This window comes from Balaenoptera ricei, chromosome 7 (assembly GCF_028023285.1).
Source record: "Balaenoptera ricei isolate mBalRic1 chromosome 7, mBalRic1.hap2, whole genome shotgun sequence".
Lineage (NCBI taxonomy): Eukaryota > Metazoa > Chordata > Mammalia > Artiodactyla > Balaenopteridae > Balaenoptera > Balaenoptera ricei.
This window is the reverse complement of record NC_082645.1, coordinates 62603564-62622463: the sequence shown is the minus strand read 5'-3', so window position 1 is coordinate 62622463 and position 18900 is coordinate 62603564. Positions and strand designations below refer to the sequence as shown.

General features: G+C 36.9%; 1 protein-coding gene across 2 annotated transcripts in view; it reads left to right on the top strand.

The window, feature by feature from the left end:
* Window positions 1–18290, top strand: part of GPR155 (G protein-coupled receptor 155) — a 48640-nt gene extending 30350 nt beyond the window's left edge. The window contains exons 11-16 of one of the 2 annotated variants that reach the window (XM_059928124.1): window positions 3815–3919; window positions 6523–6659; window positions 8477–8572; window positions 11122–11186; window positions 12385–12522; window positions 16392–18290. In XM_059928124.1, the coding sequence (XP_059784107.1) occupies window positions 3815–3919; window positions 6523–6659; window positions 8477–8572; window positions 11122–11186; window positions 12385–12522; window positions 16392–16641 (791 nt within the window). In that variant the 3' untranslated portion in view covers window positions 16642–18290. Of the gene's footprint in view, window positions 1–3814; window positions 3920–6522; window positions 6660–8476; window positions 8573–11121; window positions 11187–12384; window positions 12523–16338 lie in introns of both variants that reach the window. The other variant, XM_059928125.1, reaches the window with a different exon arrangement.
* The last annotated feature ends 610 nt before the right edge of the window (window positions 18291–18900 follow it).

Here is an 18900-nt window from a genome sequence, read left to right as displayed (position 1 = left end):
GAAAGTTATGTGAAATTTAAATTTCAGTGTCCATCACATGTTATTGGAATATAGCCATGCTCATTTATTTATATATTGCCTATGGATGCTTTCATGCTATGTTGGTAGAGTTGAGTCGTTCAACAGAGATTCAATGGACTGCAAAGCCTAAAATATTTATTATCTGGCCCTTTATAGAAAATGTTCGGCAATCCTTGGTATAAGTGAAAATATGACCCTAACCAGTGCCTTTGTTAATGTGTTAACAGTTATCGAGTTTGCTTCAATTCTTGAAGGGAACTCAGCAATAGAGTATGCATTTTGGATTCATTGGTGTGTGTGGAGATTTCATAGACACAGACCACTGTGCTAGGAAGTGTAAATGATGGTACCTATTTTGTTTAGAGAGTGTGTGGAGTAGAGAGATGACTAATCTTAAAACTATTAGTTGTAAATAGCAATAAGTAAAGAAAGAGCAAAAAGAAATCTCTTTTTAAAAAGAGATTTTAAAAAGCATTTTAACTAACTTAAAAGGAAGAAGATCCCACAAATCCTACTGTCTTACATTGCCTTCCTTCCTCTTTCCTGTCCTTCATCCCAAACTGGAAGTAGATAGCACGGGGGTTAGAAACACGGATCTGGAGCCAGTCTGCCTGGGTTCAAATCTGACTCTACAATTTACTATTATTTGGTCTTAGGCAAGTTCTCTGTGCCTTGGTTTCCATATTTAATGCTGCTAATACCTACTACATAGGACTGCGGGGTCCCACTACATAGGACTGTAGTTTGCCAACTAGTGATTTACATTAACCCTGCTTCAATCAGGCCTCCTTTAGTTCATTTTATTGGTGGTGCTCATTAATTTCTTTGTCAGATCCTTTGTGATTATATCATCAGAATTTCATTCTTTTGAGTCCTCTTGACTATTTTCCCTTTTAAAACAGAAGTTCAAGGATTATGTGTATGCTTTCACTGAGATTTTAAAAGCCACTTTTCTGAAGTCTCGAGTACTTTTCTGATCATGCCCAGCATCCTTTCTTTCCTCGCTTTCTTTGTGTACTCTCACATTTATCCTATAAATCCATCTACTTTATGTTTTCAGACAGGGCGTAAAGACCACCACTCTCTGCATCTTCTTCTCCTGCGAGTGTTTTAGAACTGGCCACCAAAGGCTTGTGAACACGTGTGGGGAGTCCTAAACTAAGTGTCTTAAGCCCGGAGACTTCTGCTGCTATGTCTCTACTGTCCTTTAAAAATGAAAAATAAACAGTACCATAGATGTTCTTTAAATCCTGTCATTGTCATCTCTAGCAGGAAAACTAGCTTGCACCTTTTATATAAATAAATGGAGAGCCAGAAGACAGCTATGGCTTATCTCAATAGAAAACCTTCTGCAGTGTTTATACTTCCCTCTCCTCTTATCTCACTGCTTTATAATTGCTTTTTAAATTTTCAGTATAACCCACTAGAGTGTAAGTGCTGTGACTGACTTGCCCATCATTATAGCCTCAGCACCTAGCATGGTATCAGGCTTCCTATACATGTTTAGTAATATTTGTTAAATGAATGGATAGATGCATGGGTCGATAAGATGTGCCATGATTTTCTGAAGCTACCCTGAAAACTCCTGTGGCAAGGCACTTGTTTATTTGCCTATTCACCCATGTTCCTAGGAAAAAGGTTTTTAAACCTGTCTGGTTATTTTTCTTCCCTAAAGCCTGCTCTCTTCTGCTTTGCTAGTAGTATTAACACATAACACATTAGATGTCCAGCCTGGCCTCCCCAAATCTCAGTAATCCAAAATAGTTCACTCCCTTCTGCCCCTCGCTACACATTTGTCAGAGACACATGATTTGCTTACGCTCTAAGTGTGGAATTATAATTGAAAGGAAAATTAACCTATTTTAATATGAGAGCAAAGGTTCAGTTAATAAAAAGAGAAGGCCATATCATCTCTCTATATATGGAATCTTAAAAAAAAAAACAGGCTCATAGATTCTGAAAACAAGATTCGTGGTTGCCAGAGGCAGGGAGTAGAGGGTAGGAGAAATGGGCGAAGGGGGTCAAAGGGTAAAATAAAAAAGTAATAAATAAGTATGGTGTATTACTGAGCAACATACAAACATACATACATAAATGAGAAGGCTAATGGGGCACTTACATGTCCTTACATTTGAAGGGAAAAACTGCCATATGTGTGTGTTCCCTATACATATGTCATTGGAATGGCCTGGCTTTATATCTGTTTTCTTAACAATTTTATCTTAGTGAATTTAAGCCTTCAAATTTCTGAAGGTAATAGGGCAGGGCCAGATGATTTCTTTTTTTTTTTTTTTTTTTTTTTTTAATTTATTTATTTATTTTTTGGCTGTGTTGGGTCTTCGTTTCCGTGCGAGGGCTTCCTCTAGTTGAGACAAGCGGGGGCCACTCTTCATCGCGGTGCGCGGGCCTCTCACTATCGCGGCCTCTCTTGTTGCGGAGCACAGGCTCCAGACGCGCAGGCTCAGTAATTGCGGCTCACGGGCCCAGTTGCTCCGCGGCATGTGGGATCCTCCCAGACCAGGGCTCGAACCCGTGTCCCCTGCATCGGCAGGCAGATTCTCAACCACTGCGCCACCAGGGAAGCCCGTGGGCCAGATGATTTCTGTATTTTCTTTTCGATTATTCTGTGGCATCATTATCTTAAATTTAGAAAGACATTTGTAATATCTTATTATAGATTGTAGTTTTTATACTTTGAAATCTTTTTTTGTTTTGTTTTTAGGAACACTACTGAAAAATTAAAGCACATTATCAATGAAAGGTTCAGCCTATGAATTATTCCTTTTTAGTACATTAAGTTTTAATACAGTTTATCACTGAAGTTATTCTATTATAATCCATGTCAAGGAGCACCGTGTCCATATATGTGAGAAATGTTTTAAAGGACACTGCATGCAGTTCTCTGACTATATAGAGGTAAAACTACAGCTCTATAGCAGATGTCTCAGTATGACTTCTGTAAACCAGTTTACCTATAAACCAGCAAGAGACTTTCAGCAGTATATATCTAAAAATAAAAAAAGAATACAACTGCTTTTACTGCATCTTCTAAACTAGTAGGAAACATGTTCTTGAAAGAAGTGAGTTTTGAGCTAAACTTAGAGGAGGAGAGGGTTTGGATGAAATCTGTGTCAAACTAGGCCGGGAGACTCAAATAAACATGAAGTTTGTGGAGGACAACTAGAGAACTGTCCTGAAAGAAGGGAAGGGCCTTTGTTGAATAGTGGGAGTGGTTGGATAGGGGGAGAGGGGCCGAGTCCTAGAGAGCTTTCAAATTCAGGCTAAGGAGTTTGAATTAGCTGCAGTTAGCAATAGAGCATTAGTGCATGTTTTCAAGGAGAGGTGAAATCCAAGCTGTATTTTAGGAAAGTGGTCAAATTCTTATTTCCCAAAGCACAGTGGAAACTAATAAAACAGCATGGATAAAAACATTTTCCTTAAAAAAAAATTAATTAATTATGGGAATTCCCTGATGGTCCAAAAAAGATATCAGCCGGAGAACAAACAAACAAAAACATTTTCCTTGTCTCATACAAAGAAGAGACAATATGTAAAGGAGCTGATCCTTTGTGTGCCACTCTTTAAATGTTAGCTTCTGTATAAGCACATTTGAATACTTTTTGATAGATACCCATACAATGTGGCTGTATGGAAAATTTGTGTGCGTGTGTGAATGAGTTTGGGGTTTTTTTTTTGTTTTGGGGGGTTTGGTTTGTTTTACTTGGCATCTCTTCATGTTGTCCATTTCTGTTGTGGTTGGACTCTCCCCTCACGTGTTATTTTGTCTATATAGGTTGCTGCTCCTGCTGCATGGGAAACGGTGAATTATGCTGCCCATCCACAGAACCAGTAGCAAACATAAGCACCAGTGGGTCTGTGACTCCCTCGTTTGAGGAAAGTAAGTGCCTCTGGCAGGGAGCTCAGCTCGGTGCTCTGTGACCACCTAGATGGGTGGGATGGGGTGGGTGGGAGGGAGGTCCAAGAGGGAGGGGATGTATATATACATATAGCTGATTCACTTCATTGTACAGCAGAGACTAACACATCATTGTAAAGCAATTATACTCCAATAAAAAAATAATAAAAATATATATAAAAAAAAAAAAGAAAGAAAAGTAAGTGCATCTGGGCTATGAGGATGGGCCTAAGGAACAAAAGATTCCTTATTCTTATGCCTTAAAAGAACTCTATATAGAATTTCTGTAGAAGCTACTGTTTGAGAATATTCTCAAAGAAAGTACAAATAGTATAATAATTGTGCATAGATAGGGCACTGATTTTTAATTTGCGTGGAAATTTTCCAATAAATTTAACCCAAGTGATAATTCCAAGAAGTTTACCCTAAGGGCCATTATTTTTTTGGGGCTCTTGTTTTAGAAGCTGAGACTTTTCCCCCACTCCATTCCCCCAGGGCCAGGACTAATTAGTTAGTGCTTAATTACATTTTGAATCCGTGTGCTTTAAAATATGCCCTTTTTTATAAAATAAGAAAAATCTTTACAAGTAATAACCTTTTGGCATATAGACTAAGAGACTAAATCACATTTATGGTCTGAATTTCAAATTATTTAAGACAACTGAATACATTTATGTGAAATTGCAATGTACCTTCAGTTGATCATGCTTATTTTTAATCAAAGTAGAAAGGGAAACCCTAAAAAGTCCTCTTTATGAGGGAGCATACGTCAACTGTTTTGCTGTCAAGGGCATTATGTTTTTATATAAGAAATGTTGTGAGGATTATAAGAAATGATGTGTGCAAATCACTTAGCACAGTGAGTGGTATACAAACTAAATGCTTATTAAACATAGCAGCAGCAGCAGTAGTTGTTGTTATTATTCAGGCGGGATTTATACTTGACTGCTTTCTGCTGGCTAGGAATGAATCTTAAATAGTAGAATTCACATTTCCATAGAAAGAAGTAAAAATACATCAGATGTTGAGCCTTCACTGACTTTCAATAGGAAACCCCTCTTGGCATTCAGTTACATGTGTTTCAAGTTTTGTGTGCCCCTTTTCTAAAGCTGATATTTCTTTACATCAGAATTCCCAAGTGTTTGCTCCTTGCTTTTTCTTCCCTATACAATATACCTAATAGTAAAGTCCATTAGCAAACTCAGCATGTGATTTGATTCAACAACTTTTTTTGCCCCCCCAAAATCCCCTTACAATTTGCTTATCTATCATTTCTCCATTAATAATGCTGATTCCTGAAAAATTTTTTTAATTATAGGGGCTTCTTAGATTTTCTGATCATATTTTACAAAAATTATATAGAATGAGAGCCATCATATAAGGACTTCATCATAATTTAGTACCATTCCTAAGCCTGAAATAAAGAAAGTCTAAAGGAAATCAAACCATGGACAAATGAGAATTTTTAGAGTTTAACAATGTGATTAATTCCTTGTCGCCAAAACACTGGCACACCACAAAGGCAAAATAAATATCGCAATGTGTAAAAAAGGCAAATAAAAGATAGTAAAATTTATTTATATCCATTTTTATAATACTTCTACATAATGTTTTAAGACCAGGTTTATTATATATACTGCTAGAATTTTTCTATACCAAGATATACCCAAATAATTGTTATAAAATAGGATCATACTACAGAAACTGTTTGGCAGCCTACTTTCTTTTTACTTTTTACTTTTAACCTACTTTTATTGTGAACATTCACCTATGCCATTAGCTATCAGGCCAGACCATATTTAATGGTTGTATATGTTCTTTTCTAAGAAGAGGCTTTAGGAAGTATAAATTTTTGTTCGCTTAAAGGTAAGAGCTGTAGAGTTGTGTTTTTTAATCTCTGACTTTTTGTAATAAGACTGTATGTTAGACTAGCATCTATTTTGTAAAAATGTTTTCCCCTGCATTTGATGCCTTAGATATAGTGGAGCTGAGGTGGGAGAATAAAGGTTTCTTGTGAAAGGCCCCTCACTTCTCTTTTAGGCCAGAGAAGAGTCATGTGATTTGGACTTGGTTCCATATGCGAACAGAACAAAGTGTATAATATTTTTTATTTGGTTCCTTAAAGGTCTTTTCTAAGGCAAATTTTAAACTCTTTAATGAAAGGCAAGTGGTAGTAGTAAATTTGTTTTGCTCTTAGCCAAAATAGGGTATTCGTGACCTATTTACACCAAGGTGTAGATTTTTACATTTTTACAAAATTACACCAAGGTGTAGATTTATCACAGGTGAAACTTGAGTTATTAATTTAGCCTTAAAAAAGTGTGTGTGTGTGTGTGTTACATTGTTAAATAATGTAGAAGGGAACTATTGCGTACTACTTGTATTTTTTTTGGATAAAAATATTCTACAAGTAGAACTCTCCTAAAACAACATGCAGGAGACTTCCTTGGATTTCAACTAAAATAAAATACTGATTCTGAGCTGAATGTGCATATGTGGTGGTTTGTTTAGGAAGTCATTATGAATTTAAAATGCATTCAGATAAAAAGCTCTGATTACAAATTGTTGTACTTACTGTTTTATAGATGAACATTGTGTGAGTCGCTGTAACTCCCAGAGCTGCATATTAGCCCAGGAAGAGGAGCAGTATCTACAGAGTGGAGACCAGCAACTGACTCGACATGTGTTTTTGTGTTTACTTCTCATTATTGGCCTGTTTGCTGTAAATGTTTCTTCTGATTTTGTTTTGGGGCCATTTCTTTAAATGTTTGGCAAAGGTTTTTTTTCAGGCATCTGGAGAAACTTAGTTGCTTCTTCACAGGGGGGTGGCAATTCGACCATCTGAATCCTAATCTTGAGCTAAATGTTTTGGGGGGGAAAAAAAGAATGAATAATTCACATTAGTTTGTTGCCTAAGTGCTTCAGTAGCTTATTTTGCTTAGAATACTTACTCATCCTATGCCTTGAACCTAGAATTTGGGGTAAAACCGGGCATCTCCATGATGCGTACAGGACCACTTACTCCTAACATATTCCTTGACTGACTTCTGTGGATAAATGACTACATGGTCTCTCAGAAGATAGTCCTCAGATAAATAAACTTTTAAAAATAATTTTACATTATGAAAATAATAACATAACCACTTCATTCAATGGATACTTACAAAATAGAGAAAAGAGGAAAAATATCCATCATACTACTGCCTTCTCTTTTTTAATATATTTTTCATGGTTCTAATAATACATTCAGATTTATGTCCTGCTTTGTGACTTATGTCAAGCATTTTCATGTTGCTGCAAAGTGTTCATAACCGTTCCTTTAAATGGCTCCTCAATAAACCATAGAGGAGATGCATTAGCATTCACTCAACCACTTCCTTATGGAACTATGGATCGTTCCTAGTTTTTCAGAATGCTCTAATAAACATCTCCATGAAATATATTTCCTTATGATAGATTCTCAAAGTTGGGAAACCTGGATCAAAGAGTATAAATATTTTTGTGCCTTGGGACGCATTCTACTAAGTTGTTTTCCAAAGGAGTAGTATAGGTTTGTAAAGTACTCTCACCAACATTGAATATTATAAATTTTTTATTTGATAATTTTTTTTTTTTTTTTTTAATTTATGGCTGTGTTGGGTCTTCGTTTCTGTGTGAGGGCTTTCTCTAGTTGTGGCAAGTGGAGGCCACTCTTCATCGCGGTGCGCAGGCCTCTCACTATCGCGGCCTCTCTTGTTGCGGAGCACAGGCTCCAGACGCTCAGGCCCAGTAATTGTGGCTCACGGGCCCAGTTGCTCCGTGGCATGTGGGATCTTCCCAGACCAGGGCTCGAACCCGTGTCCCCTGCATTGGCAGGCAGATTCTCAACCACTGCGCCACCAGGGAAGCCCTATTTGATAATTTTTTAAGTGAAATATAGCACTTCATTTTTTAAATGCACTTCTTTGATTACTAAAGGTTTTTTTTTTTAATTAGTTCTATGTCCTCTTTAGTGAATTACCAGTTATTATATACTTCTTTGTGATAGTTCAAGTGTAACTTGCCTAGCGATGGGAGATGGACCATATAACCCATGAAGAAACCCCCTTACCCTTTCCAAACTGGGATGCTCACTACATAGAATCATATCAGCCAGCACCATTTTAACTGCTGTTTAAGAACAAAAATCAAAAAGTAAGAAATGCAGCCAAGAATTGCTGCTCGGTGATGTGATTGTTTTCACTGTGTAAAACTAATTTTAAAATCAGACCTGTCTTCGGCTAGTCGAAGTCCTGATGTATTATGTAAGCTTCTGTATTATGGCTCATGTCTTCTTGCTTCAAATCTGATCAGAATAGATGCTGCTTGAATGACATCTGTCAAGAAGAGAGGTTGAAACCTCTTGTTTGAAAGACAAAGCCTCTATATTCTCTTGGTGTTTTTCCCTTTAGTCCTTTTCTTCCTAATTATTAAGTAGATAAGTTATTGTACTATGTTCTGGATAGAGAGAAATGATTAGCTTGCTTCATTTTAAAGTACTATTTTCTCCTTCCTTTACAGAATCTTTCCAGTTGTTTATGGTGGCTATTCAACCAAGAGCCTGGGAGACTGTATGTTGAGTTACAGTTTTTCTGTGCTGTGTTTAACTTTGGCCAGGTATTTATTTACTGAGAACTTTGAGGGGTTTTTGTTTTCCTGGATGGTTTGATGGTGGGGGGGTGATGGTACGGATGTTGTTGTTTTCTTTTAAATCAAAAGGGTTTAGTTTGTTTGCCAGCTGCTGGTATGCGTGACAGCTGACAGCTGCTGCCTATCTCCTAGTAGAGATGAATTATTATATTGGTTAAAGTCATCAGAATGCACACTGAGTGTTTCAATCAGAAATACCAAATAGTTTTTTGCTTTGGTTTTGAGATAAAGAATGATAATTTAGCAGGGACAAGATGTTCCAAGTTCTTTATAAACTTTGTTGTGGCCTTAATAAGTTACTTTGGGAAAATGACTTAACATCTCTGAGCCTTTAGTTTAGCAACTTATTTTAATGCGCATCATTTCATTTACATTTTGATGTTTCTTGAACTACAGGTACTTAAATCCTTTAAAAAAAATCATGTGGTATATAAATAAAATTTGACCAGGGCTAGTAGATACCATTCCTTGAGAGTCTACTATATGCCAAACATTTTTAAGCATTTTACATTAATTATTTCATTTAAACATCACAAGAATATCTGCAAAGTAGACTTATCACCCCCAGTTTAAAAATTAGACATTAAAATTCCATGAAGAACTAATATGATAGGTGCTGTTGTCTTTGTTTATATCACTATTAAAATGGATATTTAAGGGTAAATGATATTTTAGATATTGGGAAAATATTTTGATGTGAAAATTTTAAATTTTTATTGTCTTCAATCCCTTACTTTTTTTTTAAAGATTTTTTTTTTTGATGAGCACCATTTTTTTTAAAGTCTTTATTGAATTTGTTACAATATTGCTTCTGTTCCATGTCTTGGTCCCTTGGCCACAAGGCATGTGGGATCCTAGCTCCCCGACCAGGGATCAGGCCTGCACTCCCTACATTGGAAGGCGAAGTCTTAACCACATCCCTTACTTTTTAATTAGAGAATATTAGTCCCAAGATTAAGTATCAGGTTGAAAAAAATACAGTACTTGAAATCATTGCACTTGCCTATTAAACCTGAAATAATTGGCCATATGAGTTAGTTAACATTTATCAGTAGACGCTCTTGCAAGTTTTTCCCTAACTTTAATTTCTTGAAATATTTCCAGTTTTCTTTGCCTTTATTATGGGAGCAAAAATGGCTATATTTAGACAGACAAGTGACCTATCAGTTTATTATAGACAGACATGAGCATCCCAGGGCTACTTGATGCCCACCTCACTCTGTGATACTGTTCAAGATTTGATTTTGTACCCAAAAACTATAAAATACTAGTTGAAAATCTTAGTCTTACTTAGCATTTTGCATTCAGAAAGCCCACTCCAAGCTGAGCCATCCCAGGACTGGGACTGACAAAGCTTCGCAAACAGAAGCTAATGCCAGGAATGTTGCATTTGAAATATTGTCCCCACAGCTTATGGCTGAAGTGCTTCAAAGGAAGGAGACAGATACAAAACCTGCTCCCATTCCATTTTTCTCTTGGGGAGTTGTGGTGGTAAGATCATTCCCTTTAGGTGGTTTATAATTTGAGGTGAAGACAGGTAGGTCCTTCATGTCATTACATTTTCCATCCCACGCACACCAACCTGCTCTAAAATCCTTACCCCACTGTGCCTGACAGATGGCAGTTCCCAGCTTCCCATCTCCCCAAGGCAGTCCTGATTGTCCTGATACGTGGCTAATATCTGGTGCTAGTTTGCCTCATCACTCCCAAATTCATCAAACCCTTTCCCTAAACACTAGCCAATTTCATTTCACATAAATTTTTTTCAGTTACTTCCTTATAATCAGAACCTATAGCACTTGTTAATTCTATAATTTCTGAAGTTTTAACAGAAAAATAATAAAGAAGTACTTAAGCATAATGGGAGATATTTTATTTTCTTTTTAGAAAGGGGAAAAAAGTCATATAGCCCTTAAATGTTTTCATTTTTCTCCAGTAAGCTAGCTTGCCAATGTGGTTGTTCAGCACTCACTTATATCACCCATCATAATTAGTAGGAAAGATGATTGGGAAGAGGCATCCAAGGGAGGCATACAATCATCCCTCAGTATCCGAGGGGGACTGGTTCCAGGACACCCCTCAGGTACTAAAATCCATGGATGCTCAAGTCCTTCATATAAAATGGCACAGTATTTGCATATGACCTATGCATGTCCTCCTGTATATTTTAAATCATCTCTAGGTTAGTTACATCACCTTAATTGCTATGTAAATAGTTGCCAGTATGCGGCAAGTTCAAGTTTTGCTTTTTGGAACTTTCTGGAATTTTTTTCCCAAATATTTTCAATCCACAGTAGGTTAAATCCATGGATGTGGAATCTGTGGATACAGAGCATTGACTGTACCTGCCATCAGGCACTGAACTTTAGAGGTCCTGCCCGTGTGTTCTATTTAAAATGTTGCTCTAATCACTAGAGGTTTACTTCCCCAAGCACTAAATATTTTGGCTTCCATCATTTCTCTGTCTTAAAATTTATTGTAGAACTCATAAAATATAACTTTTTTTTCTTCCATAGGGATTTATTTCCTTTGGCATCTTTGGATTGGACAAACATTTAATCATCCTACCTTTCAAAAGAAGGTACTTTTAGTTTTGAAATAAAGCTATAACTGTAAAGGTGATGACAAAGCCATTCTATTAAGATACTTATATTTTTAAACCTTTAGAAACTCCTAGGAAACCACAGAAAGGTTATCTGTTGATTCACACATTTGTTGTAAATAATTGCAGAGAAAATGACAGAAGAGCTGTCATTAATCCAACATTTTAATTTGTATTTTAACAAGAATTGATGGACACTGACTTCTATCTATGCCATTAACTACATAAAGTAAAATGAAACTTGAAAATGTATTTAGAAATGGAAATAGTAGGTGATGTGCCCCCAAAGGTCTATATTTGATTGTCTTTCTCGTTTGACAACAGGATTTCTCTTTCTGTCAAACCGACAATTTATAGAAAACTCAAGTTTTCTTCTTTCTAAATTTCAATTTTTTTTAATTAACTTGGTGAAGAGTTTCTTTTAATTCAGATCAGGGATTTCTTTATGAAAAATAATGAAATGAGAACACTTCACCTTGGGGGTGGGAGGAAGTGGTGGAGGTAGAGGGGTGAATCCGTACTTCCTCATTTGTTTTCAAAGTCAAAATTAGTAGAAACTAGAAGTGCTAGTGGAATTTATCCTATTGCCTATATAAAAAGTGCCCAGTAAATGGTCCCTGTTCCTTCTTCTCCTCTTTTTTCCATCATCATTAAAATATAGCTTCTAGGGTCACAGTCCTTTCATGAAAGAAGAAAAGCATAATAGGCAAGTCACTGCACTTAGTTATTAGCTTCATAATGTTGATCGGTTAAAAGAGTCAACAGATCTATTGTCTGGGCTGGCAAAACAGAATTGTTTTGTACTCCAGGTCCCATATTTGTCTCTCTGGTACCGAAATTGGAAAATGATTAAATAATATACTTGATCTCTGTACGTTATTTTTGCGTTTTAAAACAGTAGAATGTAGAATAAGAAACTTCAATTTTTGGTAGTTACTGAAATGGGTCCAACATGTCTGGAGGGTTTATAAAATGTTCAAGTCCCCCACCCCAGCCACCAAATGCAGGTTAAATATGTTTCTGCTTCAGAGACTAAGGATGTCTAGGTGCTGTAGATGACAGCTGTGGTGAGTGACAGTTTGGGAACAGCCATGTTGACGGGGTGATAAGCAAGAAGGGGCTCTCTTTCAGGGCTTTTCATTCCTTAAAAATTGCATCCTTAAATTTTGGTTTTTAGACTTGAATTCCTATGGAACAACAAAGAAACAGCAGAAAATAGGGATTCTTCTGTTCCTGAGGAAATAAAAATGACCTGTCAACAGTTTATCCATTATCACCGTGACCTCTGTATCCAAAACATTGTGAAGGAAAGAAGGTAAGTACAGGTTCTAGATAATTATATTTTAGATGCTTAATTATGGTTTGTAATAAGCTAAGTAATGTGCTTGTGACTAACTTTATTATTGTTATTTTCAATAACACATATACACATAAAAGTTAAAATAGCTATGGGTCAGTTTATAGTTTAAGAAACAGTATATATAAGAGCCATAACACTTTGATCTTTACATTTTTAAATGCCATATAACTTCTGATTTCCATGTAAAACATGAAAACTTTAGAATGAACCAAAATGTAGCAGAATATGAACATTCACTTCATGTTGGCCATTAGTACCTCTCAAAAACCTTTGAGATACATTGTATTTAGAAGTGATTTTATATTCCCCATCTCCTAGGGGTATGCTAGTAATATGCTATTTCATATTACTAATGATATTGTTAAGAAAATGAAATGAAATTTCTATCTCTTAATTAATTCTGCTGCTTATTTTTCACCTCAAGTCCTAATCTTCAGTCTATGACAGCATATTTATTCTTCTAATCCTGTATGGAGTATACAGCAGGAAAAGAATAAACAAATGTTTTAGTGCCAATATTTTTGGTTGTCAAAAAAAGAGAAAAAAACAAAACATGATATTAAGAATACTTTTATGTTTATAACTGAAAAATTGAAAATGTATGAAAATTACCATTCAGGATATTTACAAATATTATGCCACTATATTTCATTATAACTGGAGGTATCCTGGTATAGCTCGTGGAAAGGGGACTCACTGGGTGGGGACTAATACTAGAACTCAATTACTGGATCTGCCACTTATTAGCTCTGTGACATTGGGCAAGTTTAAGTCTCCAAACCTTAGTTTTCCTCTTCTTTAAAATACCTGGCTCTTGGGGTTGTTTGCATTAGATAACAAAATCTATATGCTGCGCCTAGCCCAGTTTCTGGAAATGGTAAGCTATGAAAAAAAATTAGTTTCCCACCCTTAAAGGCCCAAACACAATTATTTCAAAGAACCATCTATGGATAGTTTCAACAATTTAAAATTGCTTTTTAAAATTTAAAAAAAGGAACTCTGTGTTACCTCCACCAGGCCCACTGTGATTGCTGACTGGCATAGCTCTTTGCCATTTGCAGGGCTGTCAGGCTGCCTCCGTCCCAGATGGCAAATGGGCACAGGCTGGTGATGGTACTGCTCTGCACCCTGCATAGTGGCTAATCCTCTGCCACTCTGTACAACTCCGTGAGCTGTGGTTGTAGCTGCCTGATCAGTCCTCAGGAAGCAAATATTAATCAGTTGGTGTCTGGATTAGAAGGTGTAGGGCTATAAATTTAAAATCAACAAGGAGGAAAAAGGCTCAGACTCCGGGTGTAACATTCAGGCTTTTGTTTAAAGTGATGTTTGTAGTTGCAAAGCATAAATTAAGATATCTTATTACTAAGTAAAATATTGATGTTACAATATTGTGATTTTGTGTACTTGAGAAACTTTTTCATATATATTAACCTCTTTTCTAATTTTTATATGAAACGCTAATGTACATTCATTTGTGGTTAAATGCTTTAAAATTTTTGTCACCTATTTCTCATTTCATCTTGATATTCATCCACTGTTTCCTACTGTCAAGCACTTTAGGTTTTGCAGCTTAACTAATGCTTGTGGACAGATTCATGTTGTCTATTGCATACTTGTATAAAAATGAACAGAATCTACTTAATTTGTTTTTTTACATTTCTTTATCCCTTGTTTTTTTGTTCATACCTGAGGCACCCTCACATTTGCATTAGGAAGACAAATTTTAAATAATTAAGAAGCAGATTTATTATCAAAAATTTTTTAAATCTGAGGAATCTGGGATTTCCCTGGCAGTCCAGTGATTAAGACTCTGCACTGGGGCTTCCCTGGTGGCACAATGGTTAAGAATCCGCCTGCCAATGCAGGGGACACGGGTTTGAGCCCTGGTCCGGGAAGATCCCACATGCCACAGAGCAACTAAGCCCGTGTGCCACAACTACTGAGCCTGCGCTCTAGAGCCCGTGAGCCACAACTACTGAGCCCACGTGCCACAACTACTGAAGCCCATGTGCCTAGAGCCCGTGCTCCGCAACAAGAGAAGCCCCTGCAATGAGAGGCCTTCGCACCGCAATGAAGAGTAGCCCCCGCTCGCCGCAACTAGAGAAAGCCCGCCTGCAGCAACAAAGACCCAACACAGTCAAAAATAAATAAGTAAAATAAATAAATTTAGAAAAAAAAAAAAAGACTCCACACTTCCAGTGCAGGGGGCGTGGGTTTAATCCCTGGTCTGGGAACTAAGATCCCACAAGCCATGCAGCATGGCCAAAAAAAAAAAAAAAAAAATCTGAGGAATCTTATGGAAATTCCTCAAAAAATTAAAAATAGTACCATATGATCCAGCAATTCCACTCCTGAGTATTGACCCAAAGAAAATAAAAACACTAATTAGAAAACATATGTGCTCCCCTTTGTTCATTGCAGTATTATTTACAATAGGCAACATATAGAAGAAACCTAAGTGTCCCTCAGTAGATGGATGGATAAAGAAGATGGGGTATATATATATACAATGGAATATCACCCAGCCATAAAAAAGAATGAAATCCTGCCATCTGCGACAAGATGGATGGACCTAGAGGGCAATATACTAAGTGAAATAAGTCAGACAGAGAAAGACAAACACTGTATGATTTCGCTTATATGTGGAATCTAAAAAAACAAAACAAATGAACAGGCATAACAAAACAGAAACAGAGTCATAGATACAGAGAACAGACAAGTGGTTGCCAGAGGGGAGGAGGTTGGGGGGAAGAAAGAAATAGGTGATGGAGATTAAGAGGTACAGACTTTCAGTTGTAAAATAGATGAATCACAGGGGTGAAATGTACAGTGTGGGGAATATAGTCAACAACTATGAAAAAAAAAATCTTAGATTTATAGCAAGACAGATCTCACTTACCCTTTGCCTGCTTCTTTTTTTTTAATAGTCATTCTTTTTTTATTTTTTTTATTTTTGGCTGCGTTGGGTCTTCGTTGTTGAGCGTGGGTTCTCTCTAGTTGCGGCGAGCAGGGGCTACTCTTCATTGCAGTGTGCAGGCTTCTCACTGCGGTGGCTTCTCTTGTTGCAGAGCACGGGCTCTAGGCGCATGGGCTTCAGTAGCTGTGGCACGCAGCTTCAGTAGTTGTGGCTCGTGGGCTCTAGAGCACAGGCTCAGTAGTTGTGGCTCACGGGCCTAGTTGCTCCGCGGCATGTGGGATCTTCCCGGACCAGGGCTCAAACCCGTGTCCCCTGCATTGGCAGGCAGATTCTTAACCACTGTGCCACCAGGGAAGCCCTGCCTGCTTCTTAATGGAGCAAATTCCTAACATATCAGTAAGATTATCTTGCTCAGGGCATGAAGAAAGGTATTGTGATAAGCAGAAAATAAAAAGTTTGATTTCAGTAATTTAGTAAAAATTGTCACTTCTTAAGAGCTTGCAAAAATATTACTTAATGCTCCTGAGACAATTAAATTATTTATTTTAACTGAGTATAACATAAAATATATAACTGCTATCTACAGAATGCATCTGATCATAAAAGACCATCTACTATAAAAAGAATATTTCTTTGTTGATGCACTTACATTATCTAAGTCATTTTTTTTTGTTTGTTTCTGTTTTCACAAGCATTATTGGCCTATTTTGTTTTTCTCTGGTGGGTCTTTCTAGGTTCAGGTAATTTAACAAACCCTTTATATTCAGAATAGTTTCATCCCTGCCACCTTTTAACTGTCATGCTGTCTTTCCCTGTCTCCTTCTATTTTTCCTTGCTTGTCCTCCATCATGCAGTGCTGATACCAGATTTACAGAACATATGGGTGAATCATTCCTTTGACATACAGGTGTGGTGCCAAGACTTCTGCCGGGACCTTCTGTGGCTGTGACCTGGTGAACTGGCTAATTGAAGTTGGCCTTGCCTCCGACCGTGGTGAAGCTGTGATATACGGAGATAAACTGGTGCAAGGGGGAGTCATCCAACACATCACCAACAATTATGAATTTCGGGATGAGTACTTGTTTTACAGATTTCTTCAAAAGAGTCCTGAACAGAGTCCTCCTGCTATTAACGCAAACATTCCCCAACAGGAATGATACAAAGAAATTGAGCATTCATCCCCATCCCTTAAGACCTCAGTTATAAAGGAGACAAGCCCACATGGAGTCATATTCTAGCCCCAGATCTGTTACTTATTAGTTAGGGGACCTTGGGCAAATCACAACCTCTCTGAGCCTCAGTTGCCTCTTCTGTAAAATTTGACAAGACATGTTCCCACCCCATGCTAATATTCTGTGATTTCATGTGTATGTAAAACACACAGGAAATTGACTTAGAAAAAAGAGAAACAAATCAAGATTTAAAGTTCTGATAATGAATATAATGATTACTATAGACTATGCCAACATTTTAAAACATTGCTTCCTGCAGTTGCGTGCTGTAATTTCAAAATCAATATCCAATTTACTATTCTTTCAAATTGCCGAATTTGGCAGGTGTGCTGTTGGGAGGATATGGACCTTAAATTATGACCAGTTTGCACTTATTGATAGCACTTCCTAAAAAAAATTTCATTGATTCTTATGAGAGGCCTTCTTATTCTATTTTTCCATTCCCTTGAAAAATAGTACTCATTAAAAACTAGAAGCACTTTTTTAAAAAACAAGTGCTTCATCTCCTCTTGCTTTTCTATCCAGTGTACTAATCTGTGCCATTAGGAGGGAAATAAGAACCTCCATAAATATTATTATCTCTAAAATTCATCAACAGAAGTATAGTCTAACCTTTAGCTTTTGTACTAAAAGTAATAATTTGAGCAGATCCATTTAAATTTATCAGCAAAATTATTGCTGTGTGACATATCATTTCTGGTGTTTGCACAAAGCATCTCTGTGCAGAAGGACAGAGATTACCTTATTACCTATTACCTTATTCCCTGCAGTTAAAAAGAAGAAAAAACTATGTAATTCAAGCCAAGATTTTAAAATTCTACGCCTAACATCCTATTTTTACATTTACAATTTAGTTTTTTTAAGTGTCCATGTATAAAAATTTATAAATTTGAAAATTACTAAATGTTGCCCTCTACTTAATTATTAGCTGTTAGTACTGGTTTAACTTATTTAAAACTGTTTCAAATATTTATTTGTCTCATACTTTTAGTGTCTTATATGTAAAAGCCATTTAGAAAATAATTTATAGGGTTAAATCATTGCCCTTTTAATGTAACAAAAATGTAATTAAAAAAAAAACCTGCATGGAAGCCTAGTGTACTTAACAAGTAAATTACACATTAGTGTGTAGTATTAACCTATACCAACTTTAAGTTATAACTAGGGAATGGGGTTTTTCAGCAGAACTGTCTGCTACATAACTTTAAAAAAAAAATATGACCACATTATTATAACTCTTAGAATCCTCAGGAGTAAGCATAAAGCCTCATTGCTGTACCAGGAGAATTTTATAGTTACAGCAATAAAGATATTAATTCATATGCATGCAAGAAACTCAAACTCAAGTGGGGAATTTGTTTTGCTTGTGAACAAGTCATACTACACATGTTCTGTTATTTGCATGACAGGAATTGGCAGCATCTTTTTCCATGGAAGACACTAAAAGAAAACCCTGACTCAGGATGATCTGCAGTTTCAGATAAGGAAAGCTTTTAAGAGATGTTTTTAGAATTAAGGATATGCTAATTTTATTAAATAAAAATATTTGTAACTTTTACTCACTCACTGACAAAGCAAGTTTCTCAATAAAATATCTATTTTAACTTGCATTGCCAACGTCTTTTCTTTGAGTAATCTGAATAATGCAGAAGCCATCAGAGAGATCTTTTCTATAGGTTTTCAATGTTTCCTTAAATGGGTCTCCTGAGATTGCTCTATTCTTCATGACCCTATGGGATCTGTGCACAAGGCCTTGCCCAATTATGCACTCAGTAAACACATTTTATTCATGAGTCAATATGACAGAGTCCTCACATATTTCATAATTTTTAATGTGCAGGGTCACAGCTGAGAAAATTATCCAATACTGTTTTGATTAAAATATACCCCTTTTGGGGACTTCCCTGGTGGCACAGTGGTTGGGAGTCCGCCTGCCAATGCAGGGGACATGGGTTCAAGCCGTGGTCCGGGAAGATCCCACATGCCGCGGAGCAACTAAGCCCGTGTGCCACAACTACTGAGCCTGTGTGCCACAACTACTGTAGCCCGTGTGCCTACAGCCTGTGCTCCACAGCAGGAGAGGCCACCGCAATGAGAAGCCCATGCACTGTAGCGAAGAGTAGCCCCCATTCGCCGCAACTAGGGGAGGCCTGTGCACAGCAACGAAGACCCAACACAGCCATA